The following is an 18,540-nucleotide window of genomic DNA, read 5'->3' on the forward strand; positions in this document are numbered from 1 at the left end:
GCATACTTTGTGGATGTGAGCTTGTAAGTGTTACATCAGTTGTTCCTAGAACGGAATACAATGATTGGTAGGTGTGAAAACAGCCTACTAAGCTGGTTGCCCTTAGTAATAGCAATAAAGTTAGAAGGTGGGTTTCTTCCTATATGAGGAATTAAAGTGCTGCAAAAAGAAGAAAAAACCAATGTCATTATCAAGAGACATTCTTTTGTCTAAAATAGTTTGACAGTAAGAGAATACTAAAATTTTAGAGGGCTTTGAGTCTCTAATAGTCTTCTCCCTGGTTTCACTGAAGCTTGAATTGCTAGCATGGAGATTGCCGCACAAAGTGTTACAAGGATACGGTCCTGGCACAAAACTTTTTCCCTTGCAGCTTTTCGACCTCATGTGTTATAAATGGACTGGGCTGCTGGGAGATGAAGAGGGGCTGGAGAGAAGATGGTTTAAGTACAAACTGGTCTTACTTCTGTCTCTGCGATACTGGAACCCAGTGAAAGGAGCAGTGCACAGCACAGGCTGTAAAGGATCATGTACAGCTGATTGCAAGACTGGATTGAGATGTATAATGATGTAATGTGACCCCTTATAAACTAAGATGTTCATGCCATGTCAGCATATTGCTTAATACTGGGTAGGACAGATCTTTAAGGTGGATCCCCAAAAAAATGGAATAAATGCTGACAGAACAGTGGCTCATCACATTCTCCTCTAAGGCAAGGTGTGGTTCTTTGGCTTTGCTCTAACCAATTTGCCTCTACCTGTATATGTGTGTAGATGTATATATCTTTGCCTCTAAAGAGAACAAGACGTGTTTCTTCTCCATATGTATGAAAGACATTTATCATATTGCCTATTACTTCACTGGGAGGCTCATGTGCAGTGTCCTTGAGGAACAGAAGCTAATAGATGAAACCAAGAGCTAGTAGTGAAGGAAATGAAGGAGGAATATTTCTGTGGATTTTTGTTCTTTTTTTCAATCCTTTCCCTTTGACAACTGTAACAGGATTTCCCAGTTATTGCACTTCAATCTGTGGATTATTAGGTTTCAAAACACCACTACTGTACCTCTTTGTTGCTTGTTTGGAAAGGCAGTGTGGATGAACTGAGACCATCTACTTCATAATACATCCTGCACTTCCTTTGGAAGAGAGGTGACACTATGAATGTGAAATGTGGAATGTTCTCTTAGTCTTAAAGCTTGCATGGTTTTCTAGTAAGTATTAGCTTCTTTACACTTAAGGTTATGGTGGAAGCATGGTGTATGTTCCATCTGTGATTCAGCAGTCTCACCATCTATATGTGCTCTTCCATAAAAGTTGATTCAATTTATCACTGTCAGATTGATATTTAGTGTTAACAGCTGGTCTACACTATAATTTTTTTATATTCATCAGAGCTTTCAAAATGTTACTGCTATAACAATGCAATTACATCTGTGAGGAGCATAACTTTGAGGGGGCACTAGCCAATGAGCTTTTTGAATTACCTATTATACTTTTAATTGGAAAAAATGCTATAGGGTAATATTTCTGTTTCTTGTTTCACTGCCACTACCTTTCATACCTTGTTAATAAAACACTAAGTACCCAAATATTGAAAGTAAAAATGAAATAAAGTTAGGTCCTTTAATGTTAAAACCTGTAGTAGTTTGCCTAGAGAGAAGTTGAACTTTCTGTACATTCCATGTTCAGAATCTATTTCTGTCCATTTGCCTCTCTCTGTGTATGTATTAACAAGCAGATTTTATAGTTGGGAAGCCTGCTTAAAATTGAATATTCTGAATTTGAGCATTAGTCAAAGATTGTAGTTAGGCAATTTTTAGGCCACTGAGCCTTATATAATGAAAGTGTTTTCCTCCAAGCGTACCATGGGAGTTCTGAGTTGTCCATCATATATCATGACATCTAAAGCATGCTATAATGGTTAACTGAGGATCTTTCCCTATGTTGAAGTAGGGTACTAGGGGAAGCTTAGTCTGTTGCTTTGAAGAATTGTGTTCTTCTTGCTGTACCATGTGATGGGCAGGTTTCCTGTTTGGAGAACTCAGGAAGGAAGATGAGAAACTGAACTGATTCCTCAAACAGAAGACTCAGATAATGCTCAAAAATGTATAAATGAATTCTTGACAGTAGGGTGTCAGGAGATCCTGTTGCTGGCACTTGAAAAACACACTCCTGGATTTTATTTTGATATCCTTACTGTTCTCCATAATTTTCTGTGTTCAGTTGTGGTTGAGTTTTTTTTTTTTTGGCGGAACGTCTTTCTGGAGAGAGGAGTCCTCATATTGCTTTCTTGGGAAGGTAGAATTATCACTGATTATTTTTTATACATTACTAGCAGTTATCCCCTGTGTTTTAATCAAGTCTTTCAAAGAAATAGGATTATATGCTGCTGTTCAGAAGGACCAATTGTTCACCTTGCAGGCTCTTTGTTTGCTTGAAGGGAGGGAGTTCTTGCATGAAAAGCAATTACACAAAGTTGTGCTGCAAATTTTATACCAGAGCTTCTACACAAGCTCTCAAAGAGAATCTAGAGATATGTTCAAGTAATAGGTGCTTCAATAATGGAGTGGTTTTGGATGGGTTAGCAATACCTTTTGTTCTCCTCCCCCTACTTTGTTTCAGAGTGAGCTCTCTAGTGAGGTAGACGTAGAATATAGGAACGTTTGGGAATGAAGCAGAAGCAATATAGGGTATAGATGTCAGAGCCCAAGGAATGTTTTCATCCAAAACTCTACACTGGAGAGAGCTCCCTTGAGAAGTAAAGGAGTGCAGGTGTATTGTAGAGAATTAGGAAAGGAAGTGAGATCAGATTTCTGGCTGAGATTGCTGCCTTTGCGCTTCTTCCCATCCCGATACATCTTTGTTCGTCAGAAGCATGCTAACCATTGATAGAAACATACATAATTCCATTTGTCAAAACTGTTAGTAATGTCAACTGCTCATATAATCTAGTTGAAAAAAAATGTTCATAATGGAAATCTTAGAATTTTGATTTTTTTTTTTTTAATTTACTGACTCTCAAGGATATAACTTTACATTGTTAAGATTATTCTGTAAGCTATTGTTGAACTGAGCTCTAACTCAGAATATTTTTTCACTGCCAGTTGAGAATATTGTATTTCTTCAAACCAGCTGTAGGACTCTGTCCATATGAAATGATGAGAATTTCTGAGAGACTGACTACCCTGATAAATCCACCTGGATCAGGTTTCCTTGATCCCTCGGGAGAGCAGGGCTCTTGCAACCCTCCTCCTCCTAGGATGGGTGCAACCCAGCACAACACTAAATCTTTTCATCTGTTTTCCTTACAGTAAAGGTTTTGGGTTTCTCCCCTCCTTGTTTCTTGACCTACATTAGTTAGGCTTTAGCGGGAAAGCTTTAATGAAGAGAAGTATTCAAATTGTAAAGTTTTGGGTTTTGACTGCCACTAACAGTTTGATTTAAATGGAAAGGGATCTCTGAAGGTCATGTGGTCTTAATACTTGCTTAATGCAAGACTTATATGGGCTTGCTCAGGGGTTTTCTCAGTTGAGATTTAAATATATGCAAGGATGGAAGTTTTACAGTGTCTTTGGTTCTTTGGTCAAAACCTTGTTGAAAGTATTATCTGAAAAATCTTTTTGGGGCTGCTGCTTGTGTCCATTGCCTCTTGCCCTGTCACTGAGTGTCTTTGAGAAGAACCAGGCTCTGCCTTCTCTATAACCTCCAACTAGGTTGTGGATAACAGCAATAACAGCTTCCTCTTCTTGAGAATAAACAAATGCAATCACTTGCTTAACTTCACTCCTGTATGTTAATGTCTTGTACAGGCAATTCCAAAGATGAGCAGAATCCTTCAGATTGGTACCACAAGTACCAAATGAAAGGGTCTGTTGGCTACACTTTTGCTAATGCAGCCTTGTATGCAGTTGTCTGTGCAAAGATGTTTTCTGCAAAGCTAGTTTCTGTCTGAGTGGCTTTCAGCCTGTACAGGGTTATTCCATCTGAGAGGCAGGATTTTGACTTGGCCGAACTTTGTGAGATTTCTGTCAGGGGGTTTTTCCAGCTAGCTAGATCTCCCTTCTAGCACGTAAGGTACTTCCCCCTGTTCAGCATCCTCAGGAAGTTTGCTGAGAGGGCACTCTCTTTTATCATTCTGGTCATTAGTAAAGACAAACTTTCTTACACCCAGTACTGATCTGGAGAAACTCCATTAGAGACCATTTGGACATCATAACTTTGATTATGGCCTTTTGATGGCAGCAGTCCAGCTGCCAAGTCACTCACTTCATGGTTCATGTAGTTCATGTATCACTGATGTAGGTTTAAGGAAACTTTGAGACACTGTCTCAGAAGCTTGCTAAAATCAAGGCAAACAATGTCCAGTACTCCTTCATTTAATGAGCTAATTATATAATTATGGAAAACAATGCTTTACTCTTTCTAAATCCATGCTGGATGGATGTAACTTCTGGAAAGAAAATTTGTCTCAGTAGTCCTCTTGGGGAGCCAGGAAAATGCATTTTCCCTAGTTCTGTGGCTCTGTGTATGTCCAACTTGTTTAAGAGCTTTCTAACTAGGTCTTCCCATCATATGGGTAATGCTTCTCTTTCCTGATACTTTACTACTAGACTCAGACCTCATCAGTAGAAAATGAGGCAATTTCCATGTCCTTTGTCAGTAGCCTGAGCAGCAGGACTACAATTCACGATTTCCTTACTTTTGTTTAGAAACTCTCCATATAGAATAGAATAGACCAGGTTGTAAGAGACCTTCAAGATCATCACGTCCAACCTATCAACCAATCCAACCCACCTAATCAACTAAACCATGGCACCAAGCACCACCATCAAGTCTCCTGAACACCTCCAGTGATGGTGACTCCACCACCTCCCCGGGCAGCCCATTCCAATGGGCAATCACTCTCTCTGTATAGAACTTCTTCCTAACATCCAGCCTAAACCTTTCCTGGTGCAGCCTGAGACTGTGTCCTCTTGTTCTGTGCCTGGGAGAAGAGACCAACCTCCACCTGTCTACAACCTCCCTTCAGGTAGTTGTAGACAGCAATAAGGTCACCCCTGAGTCTCCTCTTTAACTGTCTCTAGTTCAACTCTGCCTGAGCTTGGGGTTTTCTAGTTTCATCCTGCCTGTTCAAGCAATGCGTCAGTACTCCTACTAAGTATTTACTTGCTTACTCTACCTTCTGTCTAGTCCCTGTCTTTTTTGCCCCACCACCCACCTCCACCCACCCACCCCTTTTTTTTAAAATTAAAAACATCCAGAAATTCTATGTTAATCCATGTAGGTTTTCTGCCATACCTACTCTGTGAAGTGGCATGGGTTGGTTTTGTGCTTTGAAAAGGTTGACCTTAAGATCAACAGGCTCTTACAGACCCTTTTGGTTTTCAGAGCCATGTTCTGTGAGTGGACTGAATTGTTACTAAGACCTGACTGTCTTCAGTTCTTGTCTTTGCTTTTTGTCAAGGTTCTCTGAGCTACATTTTTCTGCTAAAAATAAATACAGTACTAGATTATATATGGAAATTATAGTGAGACCGTGCCTTTGGTGACCTGTGTCTGAAAGTTTCATCAACAGTGATGATCAAATTAAACACTAGAGATCCCAATGACTTCTTTCCTGGAAGATGTAGGTTACCACATTTTATGCAGTGGAGTCTCCCACCAGCTTCACTTTGGGACCAAAACCAACAATATGCTAACCCACAGGGAGATTTCTGACATAAGTTTGCTGCATTCAGTTCCAGATGAAGGTAACTTCTCTATGGCATCGATTTCTTTAATCGCTGAAACTTTGCATCCTATATGGTGTTCATGAAACAGGAACCTGAGCAGAAGGTAGAGTCCTAGAAATATAATAAATTACCTGGTTGGTTGGCATTTTACAGCCAGCATGTCTTCTGTCTTGTCTGGCATCAGTGGTTCTTGCCTGGTTTCCATGTGTTTCATTGAGGGGCATTTCATGGGGGGGGAGGGGAAAGCAAATACGTCAGGGTTCTTTTATTTTTAGAGATTTGTGAAGAGAAATGATGAAAAGCAATCTAATCACTGTTGTAAGATAACTGGCAGTAAAGCTTACGTTTTGTTTCCAAGTGGATTTGTGTGACAATTGGGTGTAAACATGGGGAGAACTTGTTCATTAGGAGCTCTGCAAGGAAGTATTTTGAAAGGCAAGGAATAGGTGCCTGTTCCAATGGTCTCAAAAAAGAAAACAACAGCTGTGATAGTGTTTTGCTGTTTCCCATAGCTGTCATGATTATGAAGTGATGATATAATTAACTTTCTCAAAAGCTTCACAAAGGGAAAGCTTTTCAATGATGTATCCACATTTGTAATCCCAAGAAGAGCTTTTTGTTCCTTTAGTCACTGTCTATCACTTCTGCTTCTTAAGAGTTTATTGAAATTCCCTTTCTTAAATCTTGCTGGAAACAATCCCTTGCCCCTGAATTCCTTGGCAGTCATAAAAATCGTGGATGTTCAAAATGCATGTATGATAATCTTTTTTTCTTCTTCTCCCTGTTGAGTCAATTCCCTTGGGATTTTGGACTGAATGACTGAATGACAAATTGGTTGCCTCACAAAGGTAATTAAGGCAGTATGTGGTGCAGGGGGTGAACAGTTAGGGGTTCTTTCCTACTAATGATCCGTTAATTAGTGGAGGAGCTCAGCGAGTGTATGGGCCTCTCAGGAATTGGCTTTGAATGACATTTAAAACTGCGTTGGTTAAGAAGGTATCATTGCAGGAGGGAGAAGCTTTTTTCTCTCTCCCCCTCCCCCCCCCCCTTTTTTTAAAAAAAAAACCCTTTTTCTAAAAAGTATTTTTTTCCTATCAACAGAGACCAGCAGAATTTGCTACACTAGTGCAAATATGTACATAGTAGTGTTAAATAGTATTAAACATTATTTTAAAATGAGTCAGTACTCGGCTGTGATATTTTGCTGAGGATTTTGGTAACAATTTTGGTTGCAACAGTCTTCAATGTTGAGCGCAGTAAGCTCGCTGCATGGAGCCGGTAAACTGCAGAGCCAGCATGTCTGATACTTAGTACCAGTTCAAGCACTGCACCATGTGAATGCGTTGCTATTATTTTTAGGACCAGCCTGGAATACTTGCTTGAATATTTTTGTAAGAGTCAGCCTGAAGCTGGTAAGGTTAATATTCCTTGGGGGAGGTAAACCAGCAGTGAGGTACCTCTGTATCATGTTCTTTTATGCATTTCAAAATATTTGTGGCATGTGTCCTGTCCTCTCCAGAGTTATTTAGGATAAATTGACTGCATATGTGCAGGCCCTTAGCAGCTGTTTGGGGTAGAAAGAAAATAACTCTTATGCAGTCTGAAATTAAGCACTCATTTTTCAAGCTACGTGCAGCTGTGGTCCCAAAGGTGAATTTTTCTCTTTAGATTCAGGCAGCATTGCTTTAATCAATGTTATTCTATAGAAGATAGCTGATGGATTAATTATTAAATGTATTTTTATTTTTTTTTCCACATTTAAATTGGGAGATTTTCCAGTGCCAACATGTCAATTAGAATGCAGCTGTGGAGTAGCATTTCTGTTATTGCTTATTTGGAAAGATCTTATTCCTCATCCTCTCTTGTGTCATTTTAATTAATGATAACCTAAAAATTGAAGCAAAGCATTTGTTAGAGACAAGCTAATGGATTGCCAATGAGCTTTAATATACTATGATTGGTAGTTTGAATGTGCAGAATGGAAGTTTCTTGAGTGTACATCACAAATTTGCCTGGAATGAATAAAAGAAAATAATCGATGTGACATACATTTAAATCATGTTTTAAACTGATTTATTACGAAATTCAGAGTTCTGAGGTTAAGGGAATTAGAAGGTGAGACAACAGAACTCCATTGTATTTTAGAAAGTTTGTAATTTTGAAGTTCTAAGGTCTTTTGATACCTTACCAAAAGAGGGAGGAGCAGCAGCAAGCTTGTTTAGTTTTAATTCTCATTGCCTTCAGCATCAAATAAGGATGAGCCGGATCAAGAGTTTAGTGCTTCATGCTTTCAAACCGATTTTGTTACACAAATAGGCATCAGTACTAACTGGGATTGTACAGTTGAAGAGGTGTTACCACAGACTGATTTGTCTGCTTGTCTTATGTTGTTATCTTTGAAGTGGCAGTTAAACCACTGTTTGGCTTCCCTTTAGGTGGACTTAGTGAGGAGAATGACCCTAGCTGTGTTTTTCTTTTTAGTGGTTTGTTTATCTAATTGTTATTTTTACTGTGGGTTTGGTTGGATGTGTTGGTTTGTTGCATTTTTGAACTGAATGCCTCCGCCTGCACCTCTGGAGCCACAGCACAGAACTGTGGTACCTCAGTTGCTCATAAGAATATGTAAAATGCAGGTTTTACTCAAGGCTGTACTTTGTATTGTAACTCAACTACTTGTTAGGTATTTCTATCATGGAGAGCTAGTTTATACCTGTTTATGATAGCCTGTATTTTTTCGTTTGAACAGTTGTTTTTGGTGATTCATACCTGCTTGTAAAACGAGTTCCAGCGTGAGAGGTAAAACTGAACAGGCTTGTTCCTGCCTTTCTTGATACCACAGAGAGAAGTTTTGGAGCAGAAAAGCAAAAATGTATTCAGCATTGCTGAATTGATTATATGACTAATAAAAAGATAAGCAGCTAAAGGTGAGTAGGTATTGAAGTTGAGCATTTCACTTGAAATAAGTTGACTTTTGACTGATACAGGGACTACTGTTCAGTGTGTTAAAATCTACCAAAACAGAAATTGTGTGCTATTTTTGAAGTAGTAGAATGTGTGTGGGCAGAATGTATGGAAGATTCATTTGTCAGTACGGTTATAAATTGTGAGTGATGTTGTTTGTTTATGGTGTTTTAATTGACAAAAAGTTCTTCCACATTAGTGTATGTATCTACACAAAGTATTCCTGATGGACATTTAAGGTGGGAGGAGATGACAGGATGTATGGAGGGAAAAGAGTTGAGCAGCCTCTTTTGTCCGTTGTAGCACTATTTGGCTAAATCATTATGAACTGAACTATCAAGGCTAAAGAAATAAATTTAGTTTTGCAATATATATATATATATATGTAATCTATATTTCACTTCAATTAGATTTTATCTGTGATCTGAAGTTTCCTATTTTCCATAACTGCCTTCGAGTGTTTTAGCTTCTGCTAATTAGATTTTAAGATACGGCTCTTGAAAATAAAAGGAAAAGAATTTTTTAGTACCAATTTAAAATTTGCTCTGAAAACTTAAGTATGGCTCAGAAGCAATTATTAATTAGTGTTTTTCGAACCAACAGTTTTGTTTCGTAGTCTTACAATGAAAGTAGCTTGCATTACTAATAAATTACCCTGCTTAATTAAAAGAGATGGCAGTAGTTAGTCTAAATTATGAGAATGTTCAGCACGTCTGGAATCAAGTGTTGACAATTAAAAGATATGATCTGCCTTAACTGAGGGGGTAAATTTTGGTTTTTTTTCTTTCTTCTTTTTCCCCACTAGTCTCTATTTACTATTATCTCTCTCTTCTCTGTACTTTGTGGTTCATTACAGGGCTTCTGGGAATGCTGCCAGTGAGATGCTCCTGATTGATGGTTCTGAGGCCAAACTTCAGGGGCTCTTTCAGTGTCTGTCAGCTTTGGCATTACTGTCTCTCGGGATTGCTTTCAATTTGTACCATCTTGCAGCAGGCTGTAAACCCTTCTGCTTCCTGTAGTCCAGGAGTTTAATGCAGACCTGTGAGCAGCAGCAGATTAGTGGCATGCGTAAAGTACTTGGGGACTGAAAGCCAGCCACAGAGTCCTGTGGGGCTAGGACTTCAGGTAGTAACTTCAGTATGTCAGTTTGGATGAGATGTGGGCTTGCGCTGGTTGCCAAACAGAAAATGGTGTTGTGGTAGAGGAGAAAAATGGTTTAGTCCTGTGCCTTTAGGATTTCCTATCAGGAGGAAAAGGTAAATGGAAAATTTAGCACGGGAAAATGAAGGCACTTCTTGGTGACTGCCTTGCAGGTGTAATACTAATTAGAACTCATAATGCTCCAGGAATAGATTTTTCTGTATTCTTAAAGAATCATAAGATCTTTTCAGTTGGAAAATACCTTTAAGATCAATGAGTCTAACCATTATCTAACTACTTAGCCCCTTAGCACCACATCTATTCTTCAGAGAGTTTGCTTTGGAAAGGAGGACCTCTGTTTCACTGTGTGAATTAAAAACTAAAGATGTGGAGAAGTAAAATGCAGCAAACCATTTTATTGGTGGTGGTTTTGGTTTGGTTTGGTTTTCCATGTATTTTTAAAATTATGGACAGTTAAACTGTTAAAATCTGCAAGAAAATGGTGTGTGAAGTATGATAAACTTGGAAAAGAAATACCATTGAACCACAGGCTTTTCTCGTCTTTCCAGGTAGCAATTAAAGAACTAGCAGCGCTAACTGGTAAGAGTAAAATGTTGATAAAAGCTTGACCTAAATTCTCTGAATAATCAGTGGGCTTCATCAACTGGATATATGAAGTGGCCATTGAAAAGTAACCCTGTCATGCAGGAGATGCGTTGAAATTGGGTGTGCTTTTATTTCTCCTTTGGAAAAGGGATATGAAGCCTGGCAGAGGTCTGCTATTGGGTGTGAATGAAGTGGGTTTTCTCAAGGCATTCTGCTTTGCCTAAGACGGCTTGTATAGCCTTGTGCCACTTGTCAAGAGAGGAGAATTCTGTCTTTTGGACAGAGCTTTTAGAATTTTCATTATAAAATATGAGAATAAATGTCAGCTAATTTGCAGTTACTCTTCAGAAGCGACTAGTACTAGCTCCTAGGAAGTGGCTACATCATTTGCTAGCTTTGAGTGAGGATTGAAACTACATCAGAAGTACTAGGATTTTTGTGCTAATGAAACTTCCCAGGAAATACATGAGCAGTCTTATTTTCAGAAAATTCCAGGAACCTGAGTTGGTATCTTCCTGCTTCATCTGACAGTTTCTGAGGACTAGAAGAGTAAAAATACATCTGCCATCTCCTTGTCTTCCCTCCCCACCATGTGAGCTAAATTGTCACCGTGAATTACCCTTGTTCAGTTTTTTCCCCCTCAACAATGCATTTGTATGTCTGTATTTCTGCATTCAGTTCAGTCATTTTTCTATAGTGTGACATGACTGTGAGTAGATTATAAACATGCTTATCTAACTTGTGCAGCTTCACACCAAACTATTTATTTGCTATACCTTTATTTTTTTTATTGCAGAACTACTTAATAATTTTATATGAGATTTTAGTAATTTAATCACACAAAAAATATAAGTATTAAAATATGGCTAATTTTATCCAATATAAAGTTCACAGTATCACCAAGGTTGGAAGAGACCTCAAAGATCATCAAGTCCAACCTGTCACCACAGACCTCATGACTAGACCATGGCACCAAGTGCCACGTCCAATCCCCTATTAAACACCTCCAGGGATGGTGACTCCACCACCTCCCTGGGCAGCACATTCCAATTAGGAATGACTCTCTCAGTGAAGAACTTTCTCCTCACCTCGAGCCTAAACTTCCCTGGTGCAGCTGTGTCGTCTTGTTCTGATGCTGGTTGCCTGGGAGAAGAGACCAACTCCCTCCTGGCTACAACCACCCTTCAGACAGTTGTAGAGAACAACAAGGTCTCCCCTGAGCCTCCTCTTCTCCAGGCTAAACAATCCCAGCTCCCTCAGCCTCTCCTCATAGGGCTTGTTGCTCAAGGCCTCTCCCCAGCCTCGTTGCCCTTCTCTGGACACGTTCAAGTGTCTCGATGTCCTTCTAAAATTGAGGGTCCCAGAACTGGACACAGAACTCAAGGTGTGGCCTAACCAGTGCTGAGCACAAAGGCACAATGACTCCCCTGCTCCTGCTGGCCACACTGTTCTTGATGCATGCCAGGATGCCATTGACCTTCTTGGCCACCTGGGCACACTGCTGGCTCATGTTCAGGTGGCTGTCAGTCAGTACCCCCAGGTCCCTTTCTGTTTGGGAGCTCTCCAGCCACTCCAACCTCAGCCTGTAGCTCTGCGTGGAGTTGCTGTGGATAAAGTGCAGCACCCAGCACTTGGATTTGTTGAATGCCATTCCATTGGACTCTGCCCATCTGTCCAGTTGGCCAAGGTCCCTCTGCAGAGCCCTTCTGCACTCTAACAGATCAACATCTGCTCCCAACTTGGTGTCATCTGCAAATTTGCTGGTGACTGGCTCAATCCCCTCATCCAGTTCATCAATGAAGATATTAAAGAGCATGGGGCCCAGCACTGATCCCTGGGGGATGCCACTGGTGACTGGCCACCAGCTGGATGTGGCACCATTCACCACCACTCTCTGGGCTCGGCCCTCCAGCCAGTTCCTAACCCAGTTCCTAAAGGCAGCAACATGAGTTGTTTTCAGGTGAACTTACATAGACAGTTTTCCTTTTGAATTATTTTTGCAAGTTGCTTTCTTCAGTGAGTTTGTAGCTGTCTTGTGAGGTCAGTTGGAAATTTTTTTCCTTTTTCTCCAGTTACAAATATGAGCAGTCATCCATGAGTCCCTATGATGTAGACTGGCAGAATAGTTTATATTTAAAGGCAAAAAATTCTGAAGGCTCTTTTAATTTTTAGCCAGTGTGTTTTTCAGAACATATGTTCAATATGGTTTATGAAGTGACATTCAAAAAGTTACTTTCTCCAAAAAATGCCATGATTTCTGCCTATGGGTATCAAGTACAAACCTCATCAAAGGTCAGGAAACATACTTTAAAAAGTCTAGCTTCTTAGCAATTTAAATAAGAATTTGTATTTCTTTATGTTAAGCATTCATAGTAATATCATAACCCCTCTTGCATCTCATAGGACAACAAGATTACTGGGTCAAAAGGATGTGTTTTCATCCTTACAGGCATTATACCTCAATGAAAGCTTCAGGTGAAGTAAGTCTTGCATATTTATTGTCACTTCTTCAAGGAATTCCTTTTTTTTATGTTCTTGTGTTTTTTGGGTGGTTCCCTGCCCTCCTCCCCCCCCTCCCCCCCAGTGTATCTGCTTGTTAGGAAGGTCTTGGCACCTGCAGCTACTTAGTAATATAAAATGTTTAAGAATGTGATTGTGCTGGGTTGAGGCAGCCCCCTTCCCCACCACTGGTAACAATAAACACTCAGACAAACGGATTGCAAAAGTGATGGAAAGTTTAGATAGAAAGCAGTGAACTTTTACAGAAAGCCAAAAGCACAGTGACAAAGAAAGATCCCAAAGCAGACCCAGAGAGATCCCATCCCCACCTGAGGGTACACCCAAGACCCCCAGGGCTCCTTCTTCCCCCTCCCACTGTTAGGCTAGTCTCAGCTGGCTAGATCTGAGACTGCCCATCCCCCCCATGGCCTTGCGCCTAGCCAGGCCCAAAGCCAGGAGACATCTCCTCCAGTTACCGGCTGACGGAGGAGGAAGAAAAGAGAGCGTGCTAGACTCCACACTGCATCTTATAGTGGTGCAAAGGATTGTGGTAGGAAATACTACATAATTTCCTGTGTCCACCCCGATGGGCTGGACTTCTGGACACAGGGAGTAAACATTGCAGGGGGGGCACCCAGCTCAAACTGCAACACTGATTTTGAGTATATTTTGATAAAATACAAATCTTCATGCATCTAGAAGAAAATTATTTCAGTTGTCTCAGGTTTCAGGCAAGTTTTTGGGGAAAGATGTTTTTAGTCTCAGTATTTTTCTACTGCTGCTTAATATAAAGGGTTGGTAGGATGTATGCTTAATTTCATTTTAATGATCAATATATGCAGACTTTTAGGGGTTTGTTTCAGTACATGCAGCTTGTATCACGTTTTTCCACAACAGGAGTTAGGAAAGCAGGAGTTACTGATGCTGTAAGGAAGTATTAGTAATACTTTGCATTTTCTGCACATAGCACAATCCAGTACAGAATTTTACTGATAAGCTCAGAGCTTTGATTTTTGCAGTTAAATATTTGCATTTCAAGTTAGGGTGAATTCTAGCAATCTCCAAATGCAAGTGCAGTTCCTGATCTATTTCAGTATATCTGCTGAATAGTGTAGCCTATTTCCCAATTGCAAATGCTGTGCTTATCTATGTTATGTTTAATTTATGTGTAATACTGCCTATTAGATAAGATTTGTGTTACTTCTGTAAAGTTGTATTAAAAAAAGGCATACATACCCATTTGGTATGTTTAGACAATAGAATCTGCTGAGCTCCTGTGAAATGAGTTTCACCAAGAGCTACTGTGGAAATCTGGAGTATGACTGCAAAGCTGTATGCACCAACTAGCGAGTTCCTGTTTTATAGAGGATTGTGTGGATTTTCTGTGTGAACAAGCATTGTCCAAGATTATTTTTTACTAACCTGGTCTCCTCCTATGACAAGGTGACCCACTTAGTGGATGAGGAGAAGTCTGTGACTGTTGTCTACTTGGGTGTTAGTAGAGGCTTGACACCATGTCCCACAACTCCTGAAGAAACTGGCTGCTCATGGCTTTGCTGGATAAAAAACTCACTGGATGGCTGGGCCCAAAAACTGTTGTGAATGGATTTAAATCCAATTGGTGGCCTGTCACAAGTGATATTTCTCAGTGCCAGTTCTGCTTAATATCTTTATCAACAGTTACAGAATACAGAATTAACCAGGTTGGGAAAGACCTGGTCATTATGTCCAATCTATCACCTAACACCATCTAAATCAACTAAACCATGGCACTAAGTGCCTCATCTAATCTTGTTTTAAACACTTCCAGTAACGGTGACTCCACCACCTCCCTGGGCAGCCCATTCCAATGGCCAATCACTCCTTCTGTGAAGAGTTTGTTCCTAACGTTCAGCCTAAACCTGCCCTGGTGCAGCTTGAGACTGTGTTGTCTTCTTCTGTCACAGGTTGCCTGGGAGAAGAGACCAACCCCCACGTGGCTACAACCTCCCTTCAGGTAGTTGTAGACAGCGATAAGGTCTCCCCTGAGCCTCCTTTTTTCCAGGCTAAGCAACCCCAGCTCCCTTAGCCACTCCCTGTAGGGCTGTGCTCCAGCCAGCTGTGCTCCACCCCTCACCAGCTTTGTTGCCCTTCTCTGGACACCTTCGAGCAACTCAACATCTTTCTTAAACTGAGGGGCGCAGAACTGGACACAGTCCTCAAGGTGTGGCCTAACCAGTGCTGAGTACAGGGGCGGAATGACTTCCCTGCTCCTGCTGGACACATTATTCCTGATACAGGCCAGGATGCCATTTGCCTTCTTGGCCAACGGGCACACTGCTTGCTCATGTTCAGTTGAGACAAGTGGATTGTGTGCCTCCTCTTAAGTTTGCGGATGACAGCAAGTTGGGTCTGCTTGAGGACAGGAAGACTACAGAGGCACCTGTACAGGTGGGATCAATGGGCCAAGGCCAACTGTATGAGGCAGCAGGATTGGGTGCTACACTTGGGTCACAACAGCCCCATGCAACACTCGAAGTCTGGGACAGAGTGCCTTGAAATCTGCCTGGTGGAAAAGGACCTGGAGGTGTTGGTTGACAGACAGCTGAACATGAGCCAGGAGTATGCTCAGGTGGCCAAGAAGGTCAGTGGCATCCTGGCATGTGTCAGAAATAGTGCAGCCAGAGGGACCAGCAAAGTGATTGTCCCCCTGTACTTAGCACTGGTGAGACCATATCTCAAATATTTTGTCTCATTTTGGGCCCGTCACTTACAAGAAAGGCTGGAGCGTGTCCAGAGAAGGGCAGCAAAGCTGGTGAATGGTCTAGAGAATGTCTTGTGAGGAGTGGCTGAGGGAACTGTGTTGTTTAATCTGGGGAAATGGAGGCTGAAGGAGACCTTATTGCTCTATGACTGTCTGAAAGGAGGTTGCAGTGAGGTGGGTGTTGGTCTGTTCTCATAAGTACCAAGTGACAGAGCGAGAGGAAATGGAATTAAGTTGCACCAGGGGAGATTTAGATTAGACATTAGGAAAAATTCCTTCACTGAAAGGGTTGTTAAGCATTGAAACAGGCTGCTCCAGAAAGAATTTGAATCATCATCCGTGGAGGTATTTAATACATGTCAACATGGTGCTTAGGAACATGATTGATCTGCATACTTGGTAATGTTTGGTTTATGGTTGGACCTGATGATGGTAAAGGTCTCTTCCAGCCTAAATTCTTACATGATTATAAACCAGATAAGTAACTTTGTGGTCTTCCAGTGATACGACAGAAGTTCTTGAGACATTGCAGGGAAGGAGCCTTGGAACTTTTATCAGTTTACAAAGTCACCTGTGGTAGGATTGGATGATGGCCAATGAAATTGTTGTTGTTACTGTCCTTCATTACCTAGAGCAATATTCACAGTTACTGTTAATTATAGCTGTTATTCCAGTTGTACACAAACTGTCTAACCTAACACTTGCAATAAAACAACATGTGCATGCAAACAAAAGTTCTGCCAGCTCATTCATACACAGAACTGCTGACCCATCACTACAATTGACTGCTGCTGCCAGTACCTCCTGATAGCAACATGGAAATTACTTCATGCACTTCTCACAAGGTGATGGGGAGATGTCTGCACTGATGGTCACCCTCAGCTGTCATGTATGTGGGAGCAATCTGATGTGGGCTGGGGTCTGTATATGTAGCTTCTCTCTGCAAAAGCTGAAAGCAGAATCCTCCCTTTTTGCTGCTGTCAGCAGGACCAGCATCTTGAAAGGGACTTCCTTAATACTGGACTACTGCAACTTGCAAGTTGCATAGCTTACTTTATCAGATGTTCTTTGGCAGACCGTGTCATTATCCTGTTAGTTTCATGTATGGACATTACAGCTTAACTGCTAGTTTCCATTTCCCCACAGTTTCCTTAAAGCCACAGCTCTGTGTCTGTGAAGCAGTTTAAGTGCCACAGGAAGGCTGTGCAAACTCCACTGACCTTGGACTTGCAAGAAGGTTAAAGTCTTGTTGAATTACTGAGTGAGGAGTACTGCTACATATTTTGTATCACAACAGCTGGTGTGGTTTTCACCTGTGGTGTAAAATGGAATGTGTATGCTACCCAGCAGCCTCTCTATGGGAAATATGAAAGGATCAGTGTCTTCTCAGTGAAGGAATTGAAAGTGATTGCTGCAGATCTCACTGGCGTGTCATTTACAGGGATGGGTTGACAGCTCTGTAAACAGCTCTGTTTACAGAGTCTTGCTGCACAAGTCTTCCACAGTTTTTGAAGCTGATCCAGTTTGGATATTTTAATTTTTTTTTAATGCCAATATTTGATACACACTTGCAAAAAAATATTAGAAAACTTGATGTTTGACACTGAATTGATCTTTTGCTAAATTGTAAATGATGTCAAAGGCAAATGTATCCTGGAGGTCTGCTGCTTGTAGTCATGTGTCTAGCACAGGTCTCAGGCCCTTCCATAAATACAGGGGTCCTTGTGTTAACTGCTTTTTGTGGCATTATTTGGATGCTCTTTATGCTTCATCCAACTTTTTCCTTGGTGTCAGCTCTGTTTCTCTAGCCATAAGCAGATTTTCTCTGCACCTGAAAGGATAAACATAGTCTCCAAGAACATTGATAATCTGTATGCCATGTGCTTCCACTTTTCAGTGTGAAGATCAGTTCTTCAGGTATGATTGTGAATGCTGGGTCTCTGCCTGGCTCCTGGCCTGTGTGTTACTGGCAGTTCTCTATGGAAACCTTTCTGCTCCCTCTCCTGATGTCTCTACCAGCCAAGGAGCAATTGACTCATTGAAAACATGAGGCTGGAAGGCATCTCAGTGAGGCATCATTCTGAGTTCTGGCCCTCTGTAGAGCAGTGCTGACCTTCTGACCAGGTTGCTTAGGATGGAAATACTCACCAGATCAGAATCTGTATTGTCCCTCTCAAACACACCGATGCAGATCTCTTTCAAAGCAAAACCAAGTTGTAACTCACCAATGCCTCTCTCACCTGGAACAGGGCAACAACTCTACCCCTTTTTCCCTGCCACAGTTTGAGAATAAAGGACTGGGCCTGTTGTAGTGAATGTGAGAGACTACCTCATTGCTGTGCTGGTTGCCTTAAGACTAATACATATGTTGCTTTGTGATTTGGTGATTTGGCTGAAATGGTGTCTTAGTTTTTATGGTCAGAAAACCCAATTGCATGCTGGGGCTGAAGCAGTGTCAAAAAAAGTACAGGAGGTAAAAGGTTATAACTACTTGCCTTAGATATACTGAACCTGTTTCTTGAAGCAACACTAAAACCCAAGGCAATTGAAAGCTTTACCTAATGAGAAACTTCTTAGCTAGGATAAAGCCTGCAAGTGACAGAATTGCCTGCCTCTTGGTGAAACCTCTGTGCCTACCATGCTGCTGGGCTGTGTGAAATTGGCAGGTAGCTAAAACAGCATTTCATTTCTTTCTTCAGAGTGAACTTATGAATATAAGCTGTAAGTACAAAATTTGCTTGTAAGGTTTCTGCTATTACAGTGAATCAATAATATGAAGAGATAGCCAATTTTGTTTTAAATGTGCAAGTGCATTATAGAAATAGTGTTTATTTGTCTGCTTTAGTACTGCTGTCATCTG

The 18,540-nt window shown here is 40.9% G+C and overlaps 1 protein-coding gene across 2 annotated transcripts in view; it reads left to right on the forward strand.

The window, feature by feature from the left end:
- The window catches only part of ERP44 (endoplasmic reticulum protein 44), a 56,965-nt gene that overhangs the window by 2,334 nt on the left and 36,091 nt on the right, over window positions 1-18,540 (forward strand). The window contains exon 1 of one of the 2 annotated variants that reach the window (XM_068147523.1): window positions 12,886-12,918. The exons of the other annotated variant lie outside the window; for it this stretch is intronic. Within the exon in view, the coding sequence (XP_068003624.1) occupies window positions 12,901-12,918 (18 nt within the window). The 5' untranslated portion in view covers window positions 12,886-12,900. Of the gene's footprint in view, window positions 1-12,885; window positions 12,919-18,540 lie in introns of those variants that run through there. 2 annotated transcript variants of the gene reach the window in all.

The sequence above is a fragment of the Melanerpes formicivorus genome, unplaced genomic scaffold, assembly GCF_026170545.1.
Source record: "Melanerpes formicivorus ecotype bairdi unplaced genomic scaffold, bMelFor1.0.p_v2 SCAF_15, whole genome shotgun sequence".
Taxonomy (NCBI): domain Eukaryota; kingdom Metazoa; phylum Chordata; class Aves; order Piciformes; family Picidae; genus Melanerpes; species Melanerpes formicivorus.